Source organism: Opisthocomus hoazin, chromosome 22 (genome assembly GCF_030867145.1).
Source record: "Opisthocomus hoazin isolate bOpiHoa1 chromosome 22, bOpiHoa1.hap1, whole genome shotgun sequence".
NCBI classification, from domain to species: domain Eukaryota; kingdom Metazoa; phylum Chordata; class Aves; order Opisthocomiformes; family Opisthocomidae; genus Opisthocomus; species Opisthocomus hoazin.
In genome coordinates, this window is record NC_134435.1 from 6,595,802 (window position 1) to 6,618,241 (window position 22,440).

At 51.9% G+C, this 22,440-nt stretch overlaps 1 protein-coding gene across 1 annotated transcript; it reads right to left on the reverse strand.

Annotated features, from left to right (window-relative positions):
• Window positions 1-245: 245 nt before the first annotated feature.
• CSF1R (colony stimulating factor 1 receptor) lies at window positions 246-21,377 on the reverse strand. The gene is made up of 21 exons (XM_075441671.1): window positions 21,206-21,377; window positions 16,005-16,250; window positions 14,906-15,190; window positions 14,244-14,380; window positions 13,330-13,489; window positions 12,277-12,466; window positions 11,079-11,194; window positions 10,692-10,812; window positions 9,842-10,032; window positions 9,143-9,255; window positions 6,927-7,053; window positions 6,335-6,439; window positions 5,898-6,008; window positions 5,541-5,703; window positions 4,873-4,973; window positions 4,618-4,736; window positions 3,758-3,880; window positions 3,526-3,637; window positions 3,109-3,208; window positions 2,397-2,502; window positions 246-1,887 (listed from the first exon to the last, which is right to left on the reverse strand). Exons 1-21 carry the CDS (start codon window positions 21,252-21,254, stop codon window positions 1,756-1,758), a joined length of 2,907 nt encoding a protein of 968 aa, XP_075297786.1. The 5' UTR covers window positions 21,255-21,377; the 3' UTR covers window positions 246-1,755.
• Window positions 21,378-22,440: the final 1,063 nt, after the last annotated feature.

The window sequence follows — 22,440 nt, forward strand, 5'->3', positions numbered from 1 at the left end:
TAAAGCATTGCTACTGGAGGTTTCGCTGCAGTAAGCTGGAGTCTGGTCACCAGGGCCCTTCTGCCTCCACGCTGCCCTTGGCGTTGCACTGCCTTTCCACGCAGGCTGCTGCCACACACCTGTCTTGGGCACAGTGACCGCTGTCAGATGTCTCATCATCACAATCAAAATTCCTGCCCTGTTATATCCGTGCATGGTGACTACTTCATTTTTCCTCGGTTACAGACAGGCCAGTCAGAGCTAAGTGCTTTAGAACCTTGCTTTTAATAAGTTTTTTTTGCATTACACAGGATTGAATGGTTTTGAGAACTGGTAATGAGAAGTGTGTCTGAGGAACTGGAGCAGAGTTGCAGGGTGTGAGAGGATGGGTCAGTGCACCACCCACGCTGTGCTCCGTTCCCCTCTGAGAACAGTCCTTAAAGCCCTAGAAGAGACTTGTTTGTTAAACATCTTATTTTATTCTTTATAATGCTGACAGATAGAAATGAATTAGCTTTTTATTTAGTAAGGAGGAATGAATCGCTTGGTGTTAGTATAAAACCAGGTTTAATAGAATCAGAAGTGGGACACAACATAATCGCTGACAGTATGACAAAGGCCACTGCAACAGAGTAGTTCTGTCCCCCTGTAGTTGGTGTGAGCCCTTTTGGTGCTTGTACCTGGAATACTGATCCTGTACCCACCCAGGTGAAGCTGAGAAGGGTCTTTAGCTACTTCCAATAGCTACACAGGACCGGGTGGCTGTGGTGTTAGTATCCCTGAACAAGAGCTAAATGAGAAATAACTTTAAGGGCATTAGGCCCTAGCTTATGAAAAAAAAAAATACCTCAGCTGTACTATTAAAGATACACTCAGGAAAATATGTACAAGAGCATATCTGTAATTGTGACAAAGGCAGTGATTGCTACATGTTTAATAATTCAGAAGTTTTGCAGGATATGTGTTACATTGATCATTTCCAGATCTGTTCGAGCTGCCATTCTTTCCTGGATTGGGATTGTGTGCAGCGCTCACAGGGAAGAGCGCTGGTTACTTCTGTGTTTTACCTGAGAAATAACTGCCCTTCTGTCCTCTTACTGGGCACAAATTCACATAACCCTGGGGTGGGCTCCCTGGCTCGCTGCACCCAAACAACCCCTGCAGAAGCATCAGCTGCAGAGAGGTAGATTGCATGAGGAATTGAGAGGTTAATGCATATTTATTGCTAAGTAGAGGCTTTACCTATAGCTGAACACTCACTCTGCAACATCCAGGGTCAGACTGACAAAGGGAAGGGAGCAGGACCACCAAGAAAGAGGGCTGCTGCTGGTGTGGGGAGCAGCTCCAGCTTTGGGGACTGGAAGTTCAAGATGTGCTCATAGAACACAAGGATTCAGTCATGTGAGGGGCTTTTGGAAATACCTTACTTGGCTGCAATTTGTATTATAAAAAAAACTACAACAACCCAACACCCCACAGCCTCCTCTGGGGGAAGGTAGGCGACAGGGACTCTCTGTACCTTGCAGAGATGGAGCACGTTATCATCCTAACAACTCTACACTAGGCTGGAGATAAGACTTTAGGGACCCCGTGGCAAGTCTTGGTTTCGAGTCACTCCAGCGCTGTCCTTGCAGTGAGGGAGTCGGTAACGCTCATACTTCAGAAAGCACCGAGAGGAGAGCCAAAGCAGAAGGCATCTGTGTCCTAGGGCAGAGCAGAGCCGTGCGCTCTGCAGAGCCGGGAGGGCAGGGGTCTACCCCGGGGCGGTGGTACCAGCTAACAGAACTGGTAGTTGTTGCTCTTGAGAAGGGGCTGGCCACTCTCCTCTTGCTCGCAGGACTCCTCACAGCAGCCAGATGTATCGCAGCCGCTGTCTGCCTCAGCAGTGGATGGGAGGTTGGTGTAGTCCTTCAAAGCAAAAAAATGAAAAGCCCCTCCAGTGTGTTTCAGTCCCTTGGATGGTGCAGGACATCTGTCTCTGCACAGATGATGGGCTGGGGATGCTAACTCAACACTACCCTGTGCTGTGCCCGCAGGGCTCGGCCAGCCGGCAGGACAGGCCAGGCTGTGCGTTACGGAGCTGCAGGACAGCTCGTCACGAGGCAGCGCGGTGTTGAGCTGCATGCTGAACGCAGGGGCACGGGGCAGGGCTGCTGCTGTAGCGCTACCCATATCGATACTCGTCGAGGTTGCTGCAAAGCAGCTGTGTTTCTGCGTCCGGCCTCCTTTGGTCGTGGTGGGGAGTGACTTAACCCTTCAGCATGGGCAAATCTGGATGCCTTGCTGCGCTTTCCACCACCAGTAAACTGCTCCCATCAGTTAAAGGTAAGAGACAGCACCAGGAGGGTTGTCCAGGAGCTATGTTCATGCAGGGGGTGAAGCCCATCTGCCCCCTTCTCCTCTCCAAAGGTCCTCACCTTCTCCTTATGCACCTCCAGTTCTTTCTGAATGAAGCAGCCGATCTGGTCGAAGGTGGGTCTCTGGGTGGGCTCCAGGCTCCAGCATGCCTGCATGATGCTGTACCTGCAGTGCCAAATGGGGACAGGGCCATTGCACGGTGCTGCTGGGGGGGCTGCACCCCCAGGCTCTTGCCTGCAGCACTTCGTGTCTCAGGCACACGGTCCTGAGCAGTCCCTTGTCTTCCTGGCTATAAAACCCGTGGTCAGTGCGTGTGCAGTGCTCCAGCGAAAGGTGAGCACAGAAGTGGATGCAGCAAATTAAGCTATCAAGGTTACAAGAGGGGAATGAGTTTAAGCTTAAGAAAAAGTACTGAAGGAGTAAAGCTTAAACTCAGTCCCCTCCTGTAACGTACTCAGGCTTGTCTTCTCACAGTCCTACGGTCAAAAGTAGCTGACTGAAAAAAACAAAAATCCACCAAGTTCGGGAATGCAGACGTAGAACGTGAGCCCTCCCATCTTCTTGTCCATAAACAGGGGACAGAGTGGATGGAGCATCATAACTGACTGCCCCAAGCCTTGCTTTCCTGCAGGAGCAAGAGCAGCCTCGTAGGACCCGAGCTGGACACCAAGGGCAGACACACCTGGGAGCAGCAGGCAGGGCTGTGACCAAGGGCCCTGTGCCATCTCCCACCTTGTCACCCGCCACCTGCATCTCCGCACACCCACTCACATTTCCAGCGGAGCGAAGTCGGGCCTGGCCATCTGGTACCCCTGCTTCACCATGCTGTAGAACTTGCTGTTCACCACCATGCCAGGATATGGGCTTTTACCTGTGACAGGAACAGGAGCTGAGGTGGCTCTCGGAGCAGAGGCTTTGACGCTCCAGCCTCGTGGTGTGGGAAGCGGCAGCCTGGAGCATCGCCTGAGCCGGGGCTGCTAGGTCTCAGGGAGCTCCGAGTTAGAGCAGCTCATCCAGGATCCATTGTTTTTAATGAGCCCTCTGGAAGCATAACTTTATTTTATAGCCCTGATAAAACCTGGATTTTTGTCAACCTTCCTTCTTTCTTGGACACTTTTCTGCAGGCATATTAGGGCAGCAGTAAGCTATGGAAAACAGAAGGGGTTTGCAAACTCTTTTCTTTCTTACCAAGGGAGAAGATCTCCCAGAGAAGGATGCCGTAAGACCACACGTCGCTCTGCACTGTGTAAATGCAGTCAAAGATGCTCTCGGGGGCCATCCATTTCACGGGCAGGCGGGCCTGGAAGAGCAAAGAGTCCTGCAGACTGGGACAAGCTGGCAGCTTACGCTACGCCCTGTCCTTCCTGCTCCAGCCTCACCCTGCCCTGTACCTTCTCCTGTCCCCATTTTAATTACTTACGTTGCCTTTTACCACATAGTTCGAGTCATTCATGATATCACGGGCCAGGCCGAAGTCACAAATCTTGGCTACCCGTCCGTCTGATACGAGCACGTTCCTGGCTGCTAAGTCACGATGGATGCACTGGGGAGAAGAGAGGGTGACTGAGACCCAGCCGACATCCCCAGCAGTCCCAGCTAATCCCCCGCAGCCCAGGTCACCAAAACAGCACTTGTACAGGCAAGGGGAACGTGCACTGTTTGAAAAGCCCCTGTACGTGGCACAGTGTCACGGACAAGGAGTACAGGCTCTCTTCCAACCAATTCATTCTCAACGCTAGGACATTGTGACATTTTATGCCTTGTCCTTTAGTCGCTCACGGGGCCATCATCCTCCCTGCGGAAGGAAGCTCAGGACCAGGGGCTGCTGACACTGTGCCCTCATCTCCGACGTGGTCATAGTTACTCTCTGGTACTCTAAATAAGCCAGCATTGGCAGATAGCTCAACGGCCACTTTCAGTTCCTCGTCCCTGGGCCAGCAAGGAACCTGCCAGCGTGAGAAAGCTTCGCATCAAAGTTCCTGACCTCTTGTAAAAGCTGGGGAAAAAAAACATTTAGACAGCATGATGTGCAGCCCTGGGTTTCCCCCGCAACGCTGCCCTGCTGTGATGGCCCACCCAGAGCCCAGCAAAGGCTCTGATGGGAACACCAGTCACTGTGGCCCAGCGTGGCTGAACCCAGCAGATGGAGCAGGGAGGCCCATTTCCAGCAGCAGCTTGCCTGAGCTTGGCCACCCCATGCAAAAACACCCCGAGCCTCGTGCAGACAGGAGGGTTGATGCCTGCTGGGGTGCTGGGGGAAGTTGTCCTCTTGGCACTCACGTTCTTCGATGCGAGGAATGCCATGCCCTGGGCCACCTGGCTGGAGAACTGTAGCAGGTCAGAGAGATTGAGGGGACGGAGGTCCTCCCTGGTTTCATCTTCTTCCTCTGAGCTTTTCCCTGAAATTCAAAGCGAAGTTTCAGAGTTGCTGCAAACCTGGCGAAGAATACAGGCTGTGCATTCACCAGAACTAAAACCCACAGGATTTCCAGACTAAAGAAGTGATAACGACGCAGAGATGAGCCTTTAACTCACCTCTGACTTGTGCAGAATCTGATGACGCTGAAGATGATGATGATGACACAGGCCTCATTTCAACATAAGTTTCCAAACCCTGGCTCGAAAATCCACTGTCACTGAGTCAGAAGCAACAGAGATGCACGCAGGCTGTTAGCAACCCTCCAGCAGTACCTTCTGCCCTTCTCCATGGCCACTGAGAGAAGAAACCACATCCCTGCCTGCAAGAAGTGGCTTAGCTAGAGGCTTAAGGGCAGAGGGAAAGTCAATGTTGAAGCTGATTCGGAGATGGGACCTAGGTGCCCTGGGGTGTGGGGCTCCAAGCACCCCTCCCCTTTTGTCACGGGACCGCCCTTGGCACTCAGCCTCTTGCACTACAAAACCCGTGTGCCCAACAGTGCAGGAAGGCAAAGAGTTGCAACTCCAGGCTGTGGGAGGGCAGGCTGGATTGAAACCTGGATTTGTTGTGGGGTATTCAACGGCTGCTGTCAAAGACTTCGAAAAACTTGGAACTGTAACCAAGTCTAAACACACACAACCCTGCTGGCTTCTACGTGCTGGTACTCTGCAAGTCCCCAGACCTTCAGCCTTAACGTCTCCCCAGCATAGCCCTCTGCACGCTTCTCCCAGCAAGTACCCGGGACCTGCACTGCTCAGCCCTGTGGCCACCTGAGCTCCGCTCCTACCTGCGGATGTATTTCTTCTCTAGGTCAATGTTTTTGTAATCAGCAGCACTGTCTAAAGAGGTATCCAGGGTAGAATCCTGGATAATTATGGATTCAGCCTTCTTCCGCAGGAAATTCAGCAGATCTCCATAGCGACAGTACTCAGTGATGACGAGGATTGGGCCTGGGAGAGAGGCAAAAAGGGTTCTTTAGGAAGTGGGGCAGCAGAATCCATGCTGGAAACAGCTAGCCCACAGGCCCTCGCAAAGTTACAGGTTCAAAAAAGACCACCGAGCTCATCAGCTGCCTCTGCTCTGAGACTCAGAGGAGCAGGCGACAGGAAGGGACCGTGAGGGCAGCAGGGCTGTGGAACCCTACCTCCATAGGTACATGCTCCCAGCAGGTTAACGATGTTCTCGTGGTGTCCCAGGTGACTCATGATCTTCAGCTCAGACATGAGAGCCTCCTGCTCATCTGTGTCTGCTGATGCTGCAAGACAAAGAGAAGGGCTGCGTGAAGGAGTGAGGGAGGGACAGGGAAAAGATGATGGAGGAGGACAGAGAAATGTGTAGACAGAGATGGAACAAAAGGAGGAGACACACTCAGAGAGGAAACTGTCCTCTGTCTGTGCCTCTGGCCACACATGTCCACAAAAATGACAGCAGTGTGATTCCAGCACCCAGTGCTTATCACAGAAACATCTAAAAAAGTAGATATTGCAGCCTGGGAGCAACAAACACATGCGGTGAACACACACTGCATCCCACCCAAAGGAGCCTGGGGGATCTCAGCCTTTCCGGGTTGCTCTGGCTTACATTTCAGCATCTTGACAGCCACTTTGAGGACCGAGTCTTCTTTGCCCAGCCCAAAAGCGGTGGCTTCTACCACTTTTCCAAAGGCTCCTGCTCCAAGAGTTTTTCCTGCAGAGGGGGAAAAAACATGCTTGTAAGATGCTTTATAGAATGAGATTGAGCAGTTGCGCTGCACACAGCCTTGAGGATGTCTCGTGGGTGGGGATCCCTCCTAAGCCCAAACAAGATGACACATCCCTTAGTCAAGAGCTGGTTAGCATCCGAGGGGAAGTCTACTGTGAGCATAGATGGTGTGAAAGAGGCCACGTCCGAACATGGGCTCACCAGCTCTATGCATGAGGAATGACCCCAGATGCAAGAGGAGGGACACAATCCTCTCAGCCTTCCCTGGAACAATGGAGGGCTGGAGGGAAGTTGTACCCTAGCATTTGCCACCCTATGTGGAAGAGGGTGGCAAGGCTTGGTTTAGGATGTTCCTGTAATGTCAGGATGCAGCTTTGGATGGTTCCCAGGTGCTTTGGCTCTGTCTGTTGGAGCATTTCAGCTCTGTGGTGAGCTGCATGCCACCAGGCAAGCAGCAAGGAAGGTTTCTTACCAAACTGGAGGTTATTCCTGGGAAACTCCCATTTTTCATTGTATGGCAGCTGAGTGGGATCAATAAAGATGTAGTTATTCCCTTCACAGGCCTCGATGATCTTCCACCGCACCTGGTACTTGGGTTTCTGTAAGGAAGAGAGGCCAGTTATTCAATGCTCCTCAGGTCCTGAGGGTTCCCCAGTCCCAGCATGCACGCTAGCTCTCACCCTGCAAGCACAGAGCGAAGACTCAGGTTTCAGCCCATCAAATCTTTCTTGCTTTGAACCTGGGCTGAGAGAGGCTTGGTCTGGACAGCCTGGTCCCTTTGCTGTTGCAAAGTCCCCTCAAGTCACCACCATGACTCAGGGAGGCTCTTTTGCTGCTTTCACTTAAAGTAGCCCATTGCCCTCTCTTAGGATGGCAGAGCCAGCCCATCGCACCGGAGCAGCGGCTCAGCCGTGCCCAGCTGGTGCCGGAGGAAGGTGTCCCTGCTGCATCTCCCTCCTTGGTACCCTGGGTTGCTGAGCACAGCAGAAGAGTGTGGCTGGCCCTGCCCCGCTTCCCTTACAGGGGAAAAAAAGGAGAAACAGAAGTAAGCATTTCTTCTCGTTCCCCCGAATCTCAAGGCAGAAGAAACCAGGCAAGCACTGAGAAAAGCGGTGCTGGAGCCCGTGGGCAGAGGCAGTTGCCAGCTTGTGCTGGGTGTTGTCATTCACGATGAGAGGGTGAGGGAGCCAAGGTGGAGGCACAAATACAGAGAAAGGCACAGAAACAGCTTGGCGTGAGAATACTGTGTGTGGCCTTTGGTCCTGTACAAGGAGGACGGTCAAGGGCCTGCAACCAGAGTGGCAAAGCTGGTCTCGGGTCCATCACGACAGACACAGGGAAGCATGGGTGGAGCGACCATGGCCGCGATCAGTCACCTCATGCCCCAGCTACCGGGAGGTGTGTGCCGAAACGCTCCTCCTCACCACTTCTCCTGGGCAGTTGCAGAGAAGGATGCAGCGTATGGGTAGATGCTCAAAGCTGGGTTAGCACAGGCACGAGGGACAAAAACCGAGGCAAACAGATCTGCAGTCCTGATGCAAAGCGTCTGTCTGTCTCCTCCCCCACACTGCTTTCTTCTTCGCCCGAGAGTTGAACATTCGTGCCCATGCAGGCTGTTGAGAAGGGCCCAGACAGGATGCTCCAAGCAGCCCAGTTTCTGGTGGAGATCCCTCAAAGAATGCTACATGCAATCAGTTTATTTGCTGTTGTCTGCTCCCAGAGCGTGAGCATTGCTGCTTTCTGCTCCGTGATCCACCTAGCACTGCAGCCGTCAGCCAGGGCTCAAAAAACCCATGGCTGAGATAGACAAGATTATTTATAAACACATCCTGCTTCTCTTGGGCTTGCAAGACCTTCGTAAAAGCTGTTTCTTCAGAGCTGTGCTTGCATACCCGTCCACCTCTCTCTCTGCACTACCAAAGAGCGCTGCCTGCAAAGCTGTTCTTTGGGAGAGCGGTCTTCTGGATCTTCTGGCAACCAGCACCAGAACTTTGCTGCAAAATTTGCAGCCTTGATGGGCTGTCAAAGGAAGAGTGCCAAAAGGGAGAGCTGAGAAACAGGAAATTTTCACCCACTGATGAAGCAGAGGTAGCTATTGATTGGCACAGTTTATGGAAACAACCGAGAAGGAATCTAAATGCTGAAAATGAGTCTTGCAGAGAAAAAGGGGCAAGTTCTTGTATAAAAATAGTGACCAAGTCTTCCTGGAGACAAACACCTTCTAACACTATCCTGTTTCCCCATAAAGACAGCTTTTTATAAAGCAGGGAGGAGAATAAATAATAGATACAAGTTGCAAACCACTTTTTTTTTTTCTCCTTAATTCACTCCCTGGATTCATGGTGACCAGAGCAAGACCAGCTGCAACTGACAGCACAGAGGAGCACCTTTGACACCAAGGAATATCCACGTAGACCTCTGGGCTACAGGACTGAGGGACCAGGGTGGGAGAGGTGTTAACACACTGGGTTTGGTGCATGAGCCTTGCCCTGCAGCAGAAAAATCCTGGGAGAAGCTGGGAGGCAGCGGAGATGATGATGGGGGAGGCAGCGGAGATGATGATGGGGGAGGCAGCTTGGCTGGTGCCTCCACACTGAAGGCTCCTTGCCTGTGGCTGGCAGCAGAGGCAGTGGGGTCTCTGAGGCTGGGCAGGCCCTGCAGCCCTTGCTATGCGACAGGGAATCTGACCTGGTTGTACTTGTAGAGGAGGAAGAGGAGCAGGAGGAGCAGCAGGACCGACGTGCCTATGCAGGTGGAGAGAACGGGGCTGAAGAGCTTGTTTGGGGGGGCCATGACACTTCCTGGAGGAGAAAAAAAATGCAGATGAGTAAAACACTCCTGTTTCCATCCTGTCTCTGGAACCATTTTGCCCAGCTTTTCGCTTCAGCTTCCCCTGTGTGCAACACAACCCAGCACCGGCCTCAGAGACACCCAAAAGAGCTGCTGGGAACTGAGGGAAGTTCCTGATGCCAAGCTCAAAGCTGCAATTGTTCCCCCCGTGCACCCCAATTTCCACACAAAGACTACCAGGTGCAGGTCAGACTGACTGGGTACCGAGATCTGCACAGCAAGAACCGACCCAACCCCAGGACTCCAGTGGACCGAGCAACAGCTGGCTGTGCTGTGCCCTGGAGCTAGGTCCTGCAGTTAGAAGGTGGTCGTGGCATGGCTCAGCCTTTGGCACCAGGCTATGCCCCGCCAGCAACTCCCACATGGCTCCTCAGACTGGAAAATGCCAAAGCCTCCCACCTTCTGTGAGGATAGAGAGCTTGCAGAATCTATTCCACCTCTCTTGCAAGACAGTAGGGATATACGTATAGGAAGATGAGCCCCCCCAGAGCTCCCAGATTCTGCCCCGCTCCGCCAAGCTACTGGTTTGTATCTTACTGGTGATGGTGAGCGAGTGAAACATGTCAGAAGCGTTGCCCTCTCCATTAATGGCCACACAGCAGATGGTGAAATTGGCACCCAGCTCCTGGAATGGGATAATGCTCTCCACCTCCATCTCTTGGAAGGGCAACATGTTCACCACCTGAGGACTGGAGTCGTTCAGCAGCAACCTATAGTCCTCGTCGTATCTGCAGAGACACCAAGCAGGAGAGAATGAGCCTTCTTCTGCAGCACAGTTGCTCACAAGCGAATTGGTGCCTGTATCAGACTAGAGAGGAGACACTGGGAATTAGGGTTGCAGCTCTGTGAAACACGTTACTCACTGCTCAGTTAAAAGACCCCTCCCCAAACATCAAAGCCCTGTGTAGACAAAGCCTTAACTTCCTTTATGTAGCTGCAGCAGCAGCAGTTCCCTCCTTCAACGGGGCTGGAACTGAGACACAACCACTCCTGTCTGGGCAGCTGCGGTTGCCTCCCATCACGCTGCAGCTCAGTAAACCTCTGCTCTGCAGAGTGGCAGACCTCTGGAGGTCCCACGAAGATGACTAGGACCAGCCAGGATGTAGCTCCACAGTAACCTACACCAGGGCACTTCTCCAAGGGACCCACACATTCCTCAGAAAAGCATTGGGAGAACATGAATCACAGGTGACTGAACTCTTCAAGCTCCAGATTTTTGGAATAGTACCTGCCCCCTCCTCAGACAGTCCCCAAGAACCTCTTTTATTAGCAGAGCAACATCCCGGTTGCTGTTACTGAATGGGCTCTGCTATCTTACCACGCCGTGCTGCTCAGCAAACGCCAGCACAGCACCTTGGAGGTGGGCAGTCTCCTGGGCATTTCTTACCTGTCGGAGTGAACAGGGCACTGGTACCACTCAATGCGTGGGGCAGGGTAGCCGATGGCCGTGCACTGAAGGATGCTGGAGTCATTGGCCGGCACCTTGATTTTGCAGACCCTTGGAGGAGCTGTTGGGGAAGGCAGATAAATAATGAATGCTATGACGAGAGGACAAGCCTATTCCCTGTGTTCAAATTTATTTTCCATATGTGCAACAATAAAACACCAGGAACTCCTGTGCTACACAGGTTTGGGTTGGGTCTCAGACGCAGTCTGGCTGTGTGTCCTGCAGGTGTTGGGCTGGAAGCACCCTGTACCCCACTCCCCTTGCATCCAGCTGGGCAGCAGCCCCAGGGCAAGCAGGGTGAAAGAACGGGCAATGCCAAGCACTTACATTTCACAGAAATACTGAAGGTAACTGACGCGTTGGTCTCATTGTTGAAGGCATAAAATGTATAGAGACCTCCCTCTCCTTCCTGCAGGCGGTTCAGGAAGAGCGTGTTGTTGTACCTGCTCACACAGAGAGAGTAAACACCGTGCAGAAAGCTGTGCTGAGGAAACTCCAGCACTCACAAAGCCTTTGCTCAGCGAGATGCAGCTGCTTCCCGTGCCCGGGACTGGCTGAACGCTTCCCAGCGCTAATCCCAGCCCATGAGGGGAGCCTGCTGCTTGCTTCTTCAGGGGAAGCAGGGAGGGTCTGATCTTCCTCAGAGGAAAGACCTTTTGCCACCAAGTGCACAGCACTTCTGAAACGCCATGAGTGGACAAACGCTTAGCCAGAAAGAAGAGTTTAACATCTAAATCATAGCCTTTGAAGGGCTAGAGGATGCTGGTCCTCCCACCTTTGACAGAATGCGTTATCCCTTCTATTTCTTAGCCCATCAAGTCATGGTCCCTAGTGCCCACTCCCCTCTGTCCCCAGCCCGTTCCTCAGATCGCAATGCAAGAAAGAATTCACCCTAATGCCATCACGCTTGCCAAGTGCCACAGTTCCTCTTGTGGATTATTTTGGGTTTCTAAGAAAATGAAAGGGGAATTGCCAAAACACCCCACCCCATGGAATGATTCTTTTTCTTTCAGTCTCCTGTTGGCCTCAGTTGCTGTAGGCTTTGGAAGAGCAGGGCTGTGCCCTCCATTAGGTCTTATCCACATAACAACGTTTCTGGCTCCCCTCGACGTGGGGCGTACAGTGCCAGTCAGTACATACACTGGCCAGACCACAGAGCATGGCACAGGTCTGAGGAGCAGCAAGGGAATGCAGTTTTTTGTACTGTTCGTCTACCCCTTCAATTTCTTCCTGCAAGGAGAGTGCAAACTTGAACAACCAGACCACAACTGTGACAGTGACTTCCACAAGGTTTTCTAAAGAGAAGGCTGCCAAGTTAGGCAGAGGTGGTGCCCTCCTGGACCTGATCAGACCTGCTCACTGTGGTTTGCTAATAATACTGGGAAAAGAAGACAAAGGCAGAAGAGTTCCTGTCTTTAAACCCATAGAGTTTTCTGTCATCCAGTAGCATGGGGTCTGCCTCTCTCACAAGGAAAGCATCATTGGAAACATGCCATGGAGAGAGTAGAAGAGAAAGAGCACGTACCAGTTGATTCCAGAGATCATTTGGCTGTTGAATGTGGTGCTCCCAGATTTCTTCAAGGAGTTTTTGTGCTCCCAGCGCCAGTGGAGAAGTTTTGGGTAAGCCTCAATGTGGACCTGCAGCTTCAGACTCTCTCCCAAAGCAACCTCCTGGCTGGTGGCTTGGACTGGGGTCAGGAACACATAACCTCTCTCTGCAGGATGGAGGAGAGCATGACCATCAGCAGGCACGTCCAGAGACCTGAAACAAGCTTATACCAGCTTCATAAACAGACCATTATAGGAGAGGGCAGCCGGGAGGCCGCAGGAGGGGATGGGGCATTACACAGATTGTGTTGCCACAGGAGTACTTTTAAGTTGCTACTTTGTCATGGCAGCTTGGATTACACTCTGCCTGAGGAGAGCTAGAAAACGTTAGTGAACTCTCACGGAGAAAGCAGTTTTACATGCCATATCCTAACAAGTGACGAGGCTAAAACTGTGTCTCCTGATCGTCTGTAGAAGACATGCTCCTTAGCTAAACTCCTGGCTTCTCACTTGGAAACAACTCAGAGGCAGCCGTCTTTCTGAGCCATGGTATGCAGCGGCGTTGGGTCATCAGCAAATAAACTGTGAGGATGAATTTTCCACCTTGGGATACAAAGCAGTGTATAATAGACCTGAATCCTCTTACGTGGATCTGTTACTGGAAGAGGCAGAGATCCATACTCTGCTCATCTGGCTTTCCCTTCCTGCTAGCCAGCCTTTCCTGGTCTTCAGCATAACCTTGCCCCATTCTTTTTTGTTTTGAAGCTGTTTATAAACCCATAGAAACTGGACAACTGCTTGATGAATTTTTGTCCAGAATCCAAAATATGTCCTCCTGCCTCTCAAGATGTGGAGGGAACATCCGTTCCTCTTCTAGCAGCTCCACAGTTCTCACACAAGACTTCAGGAACAAGCGAGAACAATGTTTCCAGCAACAAAACTAGGAACAGGATGGAGGTAGAGGCGGCAAATACTCGAGGCTAGGTGTGATTCAGCCCACACCTTCCTGGTCTTTTGGGGAAGCACTCACCTACTACCTGCAGCATCGTCGAGGCATTCCTGAATCCTGCTGAATTGTTAGCTATACAAGTGTATTTCCCACTGTCTTCCACGGTCACCGCTGGGATGGACAGGATGTCGCTGATGAAGTAGCTCTCATTTTCAAAGCTAGGCTTTTTAGTTCTCTTGACCTGTCAGACAGGGAGGGAACATCAGGCCATTTCTTGGGAGGACAGAGGATGGAAATGAATATTTATAACAAACATACACACCCCCTCCTCTTCTAGGCTACCAAGCTTTGTTACAGAGCCCCAAAAGCCATCTGTGTGGAGACCAAGAGGCATATTCGACTCAAGTATGCAGGGCAGATATTTCACAGCATTTAGGGTTATGGCTTTTGTCAGCCTTCTGACTGCAAGTTGGCCTTATGCTGTGTGATCCAAATGTATCTCATCTGTTATTTTAGCTCCTTAATAAGGGCATCAGATATAATAAGGACTCCTAGCAAACCTTATCTAATCATCTAGCAGTTAGAAGTCAGCACCACAGGGGTTTTGACATGCATTCCCTTTCTTCACCCATATATTTTCTTGGGGGAACTGTGTGTCCTGAACAGGTTTGCTGCTTTCTAAGCCCTCGCAGGGCTGTGTGCAGAAATATTGCCTTAGTAGGTACCGTGGCTCCTGCCCAATGAACTCAGCTGAGACAACATACTTTCCTTCTCTCTTGCAGCAAGATCCTGACAACAGACGGGTGTTTCTTAACCCTGTGTCATCCCAAGGAAAAGAAGGCCATATTCAGATTTCTACAGCTTTCTAGAATAGCTGCTTTGGTTGGGCAGTTCAAGGCTTTGCTGCAGGTGACTTGGGTCTGGACAGTTCTGACCACCCTATGTCTCCCAGTTTCCAGGAAAGCCTGATACCCCCTTGAACCTGCACAACTTACACTCTTTGCTGCTGTCACCCATCTGATGTCATACTTGTGAGAAGGAGAAATTACTCTGCAAGTGACTGTGAAAGGTTCGCCCACGATTCGCACATGGTCTACAGGGTCCATCATCACTGATACAGGCTTCTCCAGCACTACACAAAGGCAAGCAGGGAAAGTTTCAACGTCAGCTGGTCCAATGACCCTGTGTGCTTTGGAGGCTCCCCATGGCCTGGCTACCTTCTCCTCTCCATCCTCTTCAATCTCTTTACCCCTGGCCTTCTCCTTCCCTAGTGATCATCACTCCTTTTTGTGCATGTGTCAATGGGAAACAGTACAGGTAGGGGAGAGCACAGCAGCCAGCACTGTGGGTTGAAAGGGAAGGGGAACCTTCTGCCACGGTTAAGTCCTGAGCATCAGGGCCTGAGGACTTGCAGAACATCAAGGAGATAGGTAGACTTTTTTCTCTGTTCTGCTGTAGGGCCTGCAAAGATTTGAACACTGCTGAACCCATGGAGACCACCTGAAGGAGCTAATTTGCCTCCATTAAATACCCTTTAATGATTACAGGTTCAAACATTCTTTCCTACCACTGACAAGGAGCTTTTCCGTAGCTATCTGCTGTAGCCAGCTTAGCTATTGCTGTCTCCCTGAGGGCAGCAGCAACCCCAAAGCTTTACCTTCTTCCACAATCAGTTTTATTCTTGATGACTTCTCTGTTTTTCCATTTATCACTGCTTGGCATCGGTAAGAGCCCTTCTGCTTGCTTTGCACATTGTACAGTGTTATTCCTTTCTCAGCACTGAAAGAATAGTTGGTCCCGGGTGAGAGACGAGAGGCATCATCCATTATCAGAGTCACACTGGATCCGTACTCGGGGGCCGTGATGAGACAGGGGAGCTCAGCATTACCACCTTTGGTCACGAAGATCCGGAAGGTCGGGGTGTACCACACGTTTCTGGGATCTGCGGAGGGGACAAGGTAGCCCAGAAAATGGGATCAGAAAATGCACTGAAGCTGAGAAACACACTCCAGCAAAGGCAAGTCTCCAGCGTTGCTGCCCAGTGGGAGTTCTAAGCTGGGGCAGCCCTGCTCAACGCCTGCCTGACTCAGCCTCCAAAAACTCACACGACAAGCCCAACTCCAGCTAAGGCATTTGAGGAGAACACAGCAATCAACTCACAACTGTACATAGGCAAGACAGACTGAGAAGTATACTTACCTCTGATTAAACTTTTCACCATGATGTTAGTTTTATTTCTCAGACCCCCAGTTTCCCTGCCCAGCACAGTTCCTCTGGTACAAGGGAAGGGGGTGAACTCAAGTGGCAGAGCTACCACAGCATAACTTCTGGGGTGAAAGAATATTTGGGCTTCAGGTCACACAGTGAGGATGTGATTCATGGGACTTGCCCTTGTCTGGGGTACTGGCAATACAGTTCTCCAATTTCCAGATCTCACTGCTCATTACAACACCGAACAGACTTTCTTCACTGGTTTTTTTGGGAGGGAAGCCAATGGAAATGGAGGGAGAGGTCCAGGCCTTTCAAAGATATGCATAAGATGTAGATTTTCTGTACTCTACCCCAGTGCTTCAGCCACGGTCCCCATTGTATGTGGACTTCCATGGTTGCCAGTGAGCCACTGCCCTCGCAGTAGCCTGTGCTGCTCCCCCAGACACACACACAACCACAGCCGCAGAGAGGACCTGTGTGGTGGCTGTGCTCCCTGAAGGGAGGCTCTTCTGCCAGCCCACGTGGGGAGAGGGAAGCACGGTTACCTCGCACAAACAGATGCACAGTCGCGATGCCCGTGTCGCTGCTGTTGACATAAGCACACTTGTAGGTGCCCGTATCCCTGTAAGTGGCCTTGGGAATGCTGAGCGTGCTGCTGGTGTGGTTGCTGAGTGTATCCTTTCGGCTTTTCCATACAACTTCGGACTCTCCTGAGCAGTGCAAGGCAACTGGATCACCCGTGTTGACAACCAGAGCAGGGAGGTCAGGGCTGATCATTGGGGAGGCCGAGACTACAAAGGAAAAAGAGAAAGAGTAAGGATGCAAGAATGATCCCAAATGATGCTCTGCCGGAGCTCACGCTGCTAAGCACAGAGTAGCTCAGCAGCAGGAAGAGGCTGAGCTTGGGATTCAAACTAGCTTTTTGTCCCCTGTCACTCCAGCCATTCTCCATCCCACCAGGCTGTTATGGCCTGATGCTCCAATGTATGAGTTTCAGGGAAGAAAGAAAACCCCACATGTGAACATTCAGAGCACTGGGACAGAAAAAGCAATCATCTGGAGCTGATTAGGCCAGATGCTATCTTGGAAATTATTGCTGTTGGGTTTTGCCTCTTCTTGCAAGAATTTTCCCTTTGTGGCAGAGATAGAGCTACTATATGAACTTAGCCAGCCTGTAACACCACCATTTGGTGAAGTTTAAGCTAAGCCGAGTGGATGGGGCTCTCTGGTGCATTGGTGCTGTGATGAGCTAGAGCAGACCTGGGAGGCTTCCGCATGTCTTTTGGGAAGACTGGCTTTTTGGTTGCCAGGCAGTGGATTTTGAAGGACACCTACATTTGCCTTGTAGAGTCACACAATGGGTTTTCCTTGCAGGTACCATCAGATCATCATGAAGCAAGTCAGCATTATTATTCATATTTGGGTGTGGGAAACTGAGGCACGGAAGAGCTAAATGGCTCACAAAAGCCCGTAGTTGCACATACGGCACACCAGGACATGCCAACACTGGTGCTGCAGCCCAGCTGGATTTTTGATGCCACCTCTGCTTTGAAGATGGCTTCTCTGCTGGCTGAATAAAGGGGAACCAGGGTCCCACTGCAGCCCTTAGTGTCAGAGGGAAATATTTTTCCCTGTTCTGCCGCATCAGCGAGTTCTTTGAGTCATCACCTATATTTAGGGTTGGGGGAAGTGAGAAATGAATCAGTGCCGCGGGGCTGGGGAAGAAGCAGAGCTGCTACCCCCACGCCAGGCCTTCGGGGAGGACAGGAAACACATTGCAAATGGCTATCTGTGCTCGGGGGTCTGCACCCCGCTCCGGCCCCCATCCAGGGCTATTCTCCCACTTCTGCTTTCCTTCCCTGTTGCTAACCCATCCTCACATTTTAAAGGGACACACACACAGGTTCAAATACTACAAAGCATAAAGGTAGCTGCCCAATTTATCAATTCGTTGATCTTTGCAGAGGAGGTCACTGCAGGCAGTGCTCCTCCAAGGTGGTGGCAGCAGAAACAGGGGCTGAATTTGGTCTTGCAATGCCTCAGACTCTGCAGGAGACTGCTCTGGACTCACAGCAGCTCTTTAATTGAAAGACTTGATGTCCAAATGAACATAAAAACCCTAATTCATCAGGAAGTAGGAGAGGGCAAAGCACCCTATAATGGCACCATTAGTCCAGCCACATTGCAGATCCCTCCAGGGAAAGGGGTGTCATGGCCAGATGTTGCGCAGGGAGGAGAGAAGAGAAGGCTGCTTACGCTCATGGGTAGAGGAGACAGTTTAAAGCAAAACTGTTCCCAGGTGCTGCCTTGGGCACTGTCGCTGTACACAGCCAGCAGAAGCAGCCAAGGAGCACACATCTGTCCTCATCCACCCCTGCCCACAGCTCATTTGGCGAGGAAGGCTGCGTGTGTCCTGTGCCACCAGCTGTGCTCAGGGCTGTAACACCAGGGCCCATCCCTCAGAGTGCGTCATTTAAGGAGCTTTGGGCTGGTGCCTCCCTCTGTGCAACGAAGGGAGGAGAACATGAAGCTCAAAGCCTGGGAGAGCATTGCTGGTCACGACAGCAATGCAGTGGCCCAGGGGAAACCCAAACAAGGCCTGGGTCAATCTTGCTGGCCCCGTGGGAGGAAGCAGAGGACAGGGAGCTTCAGAGCATGGAATGTTTGACATTTTACCTCCCTGGGGTGTTTTTTGTTTTAGTGATCCTTTTATCTTTCTGTGGAAAGAGGAAGAGCCTCATTTATTCCCAAAGTGGAGAGAAACATATCCCAGAATCCTTTGTAAAGCCACATTTTCCACATATCTGAGATATGATGTTCCTCCCTTTTTGCTAAGCTGCGTTTTCTAGCAGGGCTTGCCACATTGCTGTTGCTTTTACACTCTCACAGGATGCTTTTCCCTCACCTACCCTCCACTTTAGCTATGCCTCCACATTCAAGGCTTCAGCACCATTTAGTGGGGTAGCCGAGCTCTTTGTCTCACAGCTGCATGCAAACTGGCTCAGGGAAAGACCATATTGTAACTGGTCCTTGGTTTGGTCACAGCAGGAAGACAAGACAGACAAGAGTCACATCACTCCACATCCTTCTTGTCCTCAGCCTCCAGTTACTCCTGAGATACTATGGCCAGAAAAGGCTCAGGTTAGGTGCTCTTCACAGTGAAGAAGCCAGCAGCCTTCAGGCTACCGCTGGAGATGCCCGTCAATGGCACAACCACACAAGTGGAGTGAGGATAGATGGGGCAAAGACACCAAATGCAGGACAATGCCAGGTGAAGACCACCCAAGCATCCACTCCATGTGTGCTGGGGGATGAGTCAGACCAGCAGCTCCTTTTCCAGAATGGGGAAGCAGGGCTGCTGGGGGAGGCTTTCTCCCTGCTGACCACTGTGCAATCTTGCACGAAGCCCAGGGATGTCTCTGCTGCTCTCCAGCAGCTTCCGCAGCATTGCCAGTAACTGCTGGCCAAAGGTTTTACCACACTTGGGTTGTGTAACCATGACCTCTAGTTACAGCTGCAGGCTCTGTCCCTGCCTCTCCCATGCCAGCCAAAACATTACTTTCCGCTGCTGAGGGTTTGGAAAGGGTGAGGAAGGAGAAGTGAAGGCTAGTAAGACAGAGAGGCTCAAGAACCTTAGCACAGAAGCCAGTCATCAGGACTTTGACTTGGTCCTGTGGGATAACTAGGCTAAGGTCTTGCCCTGGGAGGGACCCATACCACACCTGAGCTCCCCTTGCTCCCTCCTCAGTGATGGGAGGGAAAAGCTGGGTTTCTGAGGATGCCCTCCCCATTGTCACCTACAGGTTCTGGGGGGCAGGGGATGGGGAGAAGAGTTCTTATCACTTCTCTACCTGGGGCTTCTACCTCAGAGGATTAGGTTCATTCACAACAAGAAAACGAAAGCAAGCCAAGGAAGACCTTTCCAGATGGCCAAGAACACAGATACCAGCTGATCAGGTTTCAAATCCTTCGTCTGCTTGCTCTGAAGCTGGGATTTGAGCCCCCGCCACTCCTCCAGCAACAGCCCAGATCGCAATGTTCATACCACATCAGCCCTGGGTACTCTCAGAAGATGCACTTGCAATCCAAGAGGCAGGAGAAGGAAGTCAGGCTCCGGCCCCAGCTTGAGGCCATTGCTTTGGACAACCTTGGCATGCTGCAGCTTTGTGCTGCAGAAGGCCAACAGTGATGGTACTGAGACAAACATGTGTCCAACACCGTGACATGGCAGACAAATACTGATGAGAATGTCACAGCTGGTGGCCTGCATTGCCCAGTGCCTCAAGGAACCTTCTGAGACATCCTGACAGATATCATTATTATCTGTCACAAATTTACATCAGACACGCTTAGTCCCTATTACCTTAAAAAAAAAAGAAATTAAAAACCCTGCAGCCTTCATAACCCAGTTCCCAGCACAGCAGACCTGAAAAAATCCCCCTCAGCATGTCAAAGATGTGACTTGAAGTAAAATGCCATGTGGTGCAACAGCAAGAAGGATGCAAATTTCCTGGGCTGAAAATATGAACAAAGCAGTGGCTTAAGAGGGATCCGCTGCCTCCTTGTTACATGCCAAATGCTTTCCCCCATATTGTCCCCTTCCAGGGGAGACTTCCCACCATAGCCTCATCATCTTGGGAGCAAACTCAAAAGGATAATGAAGGAAAGTGTCACACAAGATCCGAGAGGCTGCCAGCATTTAAGACACGAGATTAGTAATACTGGTTTCTTTCTGTTTGGTTGCAAACCTCAAAACCAGCTTAGGGATTCTTTCTTGAGGTTGATGGGTTATTGCCTCTTGGCCATCTCCACAGCCTCAAAAACCAGGCGTATTCACCTTTCCCTCCTTGGCTGCCTGAGCTCTGTTTCTGTCACAAGGTCAAACACCTGCCTCTGCAGCCCTGTTGTGCATGCCAGCACCACCAGAAAGCAGCAATCCTCAGCCATCTCCAGCCAGGCACAAGGTGCATTGGAAGGTGCTGGTGCAGCCGACTTTCCCAACTCTTTGACCTGAAGACCAAGCATCTCCAGCTCTTGCCCCATTTGGGCAAATTGTTATTCCAGAGACAGCTTCCCTCAGGACACACTTTATGCTGAACCTGTCCTTCCTCCTAACCCCTGCTCAGACACAAACAGCAAAAAGTTTCCCTTTCCCACCTTCCCAGTTCCAAGGCTCTTCTTACGCTACATGCACCTTTCCATACACCTTAGCTTTACCCTGGCAGTGCTGCAGGCAGCCAAGAGCAAGCCCTCAGCACAGCTGGGCTCCAGAGCCAGCACAGACCAGCAACACACCCTGCATCCACCACTGTCCTCCCTCTACAATGACAGCCAGCTCTGGATGGTCTTCAGAAAGCTGCTACATCCAAGTCTGCACTAAATGCCAGGCTGATGTCTCTTCCCTGCTGTGCCATGGAGCAGATGTCTTCTCTTGCCTGCTGACTGCCCATGCTGAGGCTCCTCAAACCCAGAGCAGCAGTGGCTGCTTCATACACCAGCCTCCAGACGCAGGGATGGTCCCAGCCCAGAGCATGCTGTTGGTAGACAGGACTGGGAGCTCAGCTTTGCCCTTCACCACCGGCAGCCAAGCGCCCATCAATCCAACCTTAGCACTGACCCATCCCCAGCCTCACTGAGGCTGCCACCGCTCCTTGCACCACACACCCAGGAAACCCTCTCCACATCCCAAAATTGCCCTGGATCAGCACGGAGACACCAGATGGATTTAGGGGCCTGGTGGACCTACCGTGCCAGACGCCAGCTGTGGTGAGCAGCAGGAAGAGAGCAGGACCCATGTCCCCAGGGACCGTGGTGGTCCCAGCGTGAAGCAGGAACGCGGCTGAAGGATCCTCTCGAGCAGTGGGCGCCTCTCCCTGCGGGCACTGTCCCCAGAGCTCCCTCAGCAGGAGCTTCTCCTTTTTGAGTTGACCACAAGTTAAGAAATTCCCTTTTTTTGTTTGTTTTTGAAACAGGAGGGGGGAAAAAAAAAAAGAAAACGATGCTTTGAGACGTCACTGGTGACAACCCCCCTTGGCAGAGGTGGGGCCGTGCACGCACCCCACTGCTGGGGCCATCCTCCTGCCTCAGAGAGGGGCTCAGCCCCAGACCGCTCCCCGGGGCTGGCAGGGTCCACTGCACCATGCCAGGGTTCAGGACAACCCCGATGCGCCCTGGCTGCCACCACCCAAACCTCCAGGGACTCCTATACTCTTGCTCGGGGACAGAGAGCCTGGCTGGGACCTGCCTTGATGGCAGGGCACCCCGTTTCACCTCAACAGGACAGGTTTTACCTCAGAGCCAGTGGATCTCACTGGCTTTGGGTCCTGAGGACCCACACAGGAACACGGATGCCTCCCTCACAACAGGCACACAAAGATAATTCAGCCGGGGGCAGCTCCCAGGTGGGAAAAGGCCTGTAAAGATGACAAATTATTTTGTTTTAACCAGGAGCATGATCCCTGGTGCAGAGAGGGGTCCTGTGGCCACACGAGATCACCCTCAAGCCCTGCTCCAGCACCATGCAGAGGCAGGGTGGAACCCAGCCAGCTGCAGGCTTGTCTTCACTGCCCTCCCCAGCAGGGAGACATGTGGGGCTCCAGCCTGCAGACCCTCCCCTGTCCCACCCACAAGGGGACCCCAGCTCTCCTCCTCACCCAGTACCTCCAAGCCTTTGGCTCACAGCAATCCTGTCACTGTCAGGCAGCCACAAGGCTCAGGCAAGGACCGCTCTTCCCCAGGACCCCAACCCACCCAGTCCTTCTGCCATGCTGGTGGGGAGGCTTTTTGAAGCTGTTTTCTAATTGACAGCCTGGCAGGCACCTGGGAGCAGTAATTAGGCACTTCGTTAACCCTGCCCTGGACCCTGCCTCTTCCAAACAGGGGGTGAGGGTAGGATTGAAGCAAAACAGCTCTCCCAGGGATGCTGGAGTCAGCAAGATGTTAGCCGGTCAAGTCAGACACAGGGTGCCCCTTGCTCTCTGC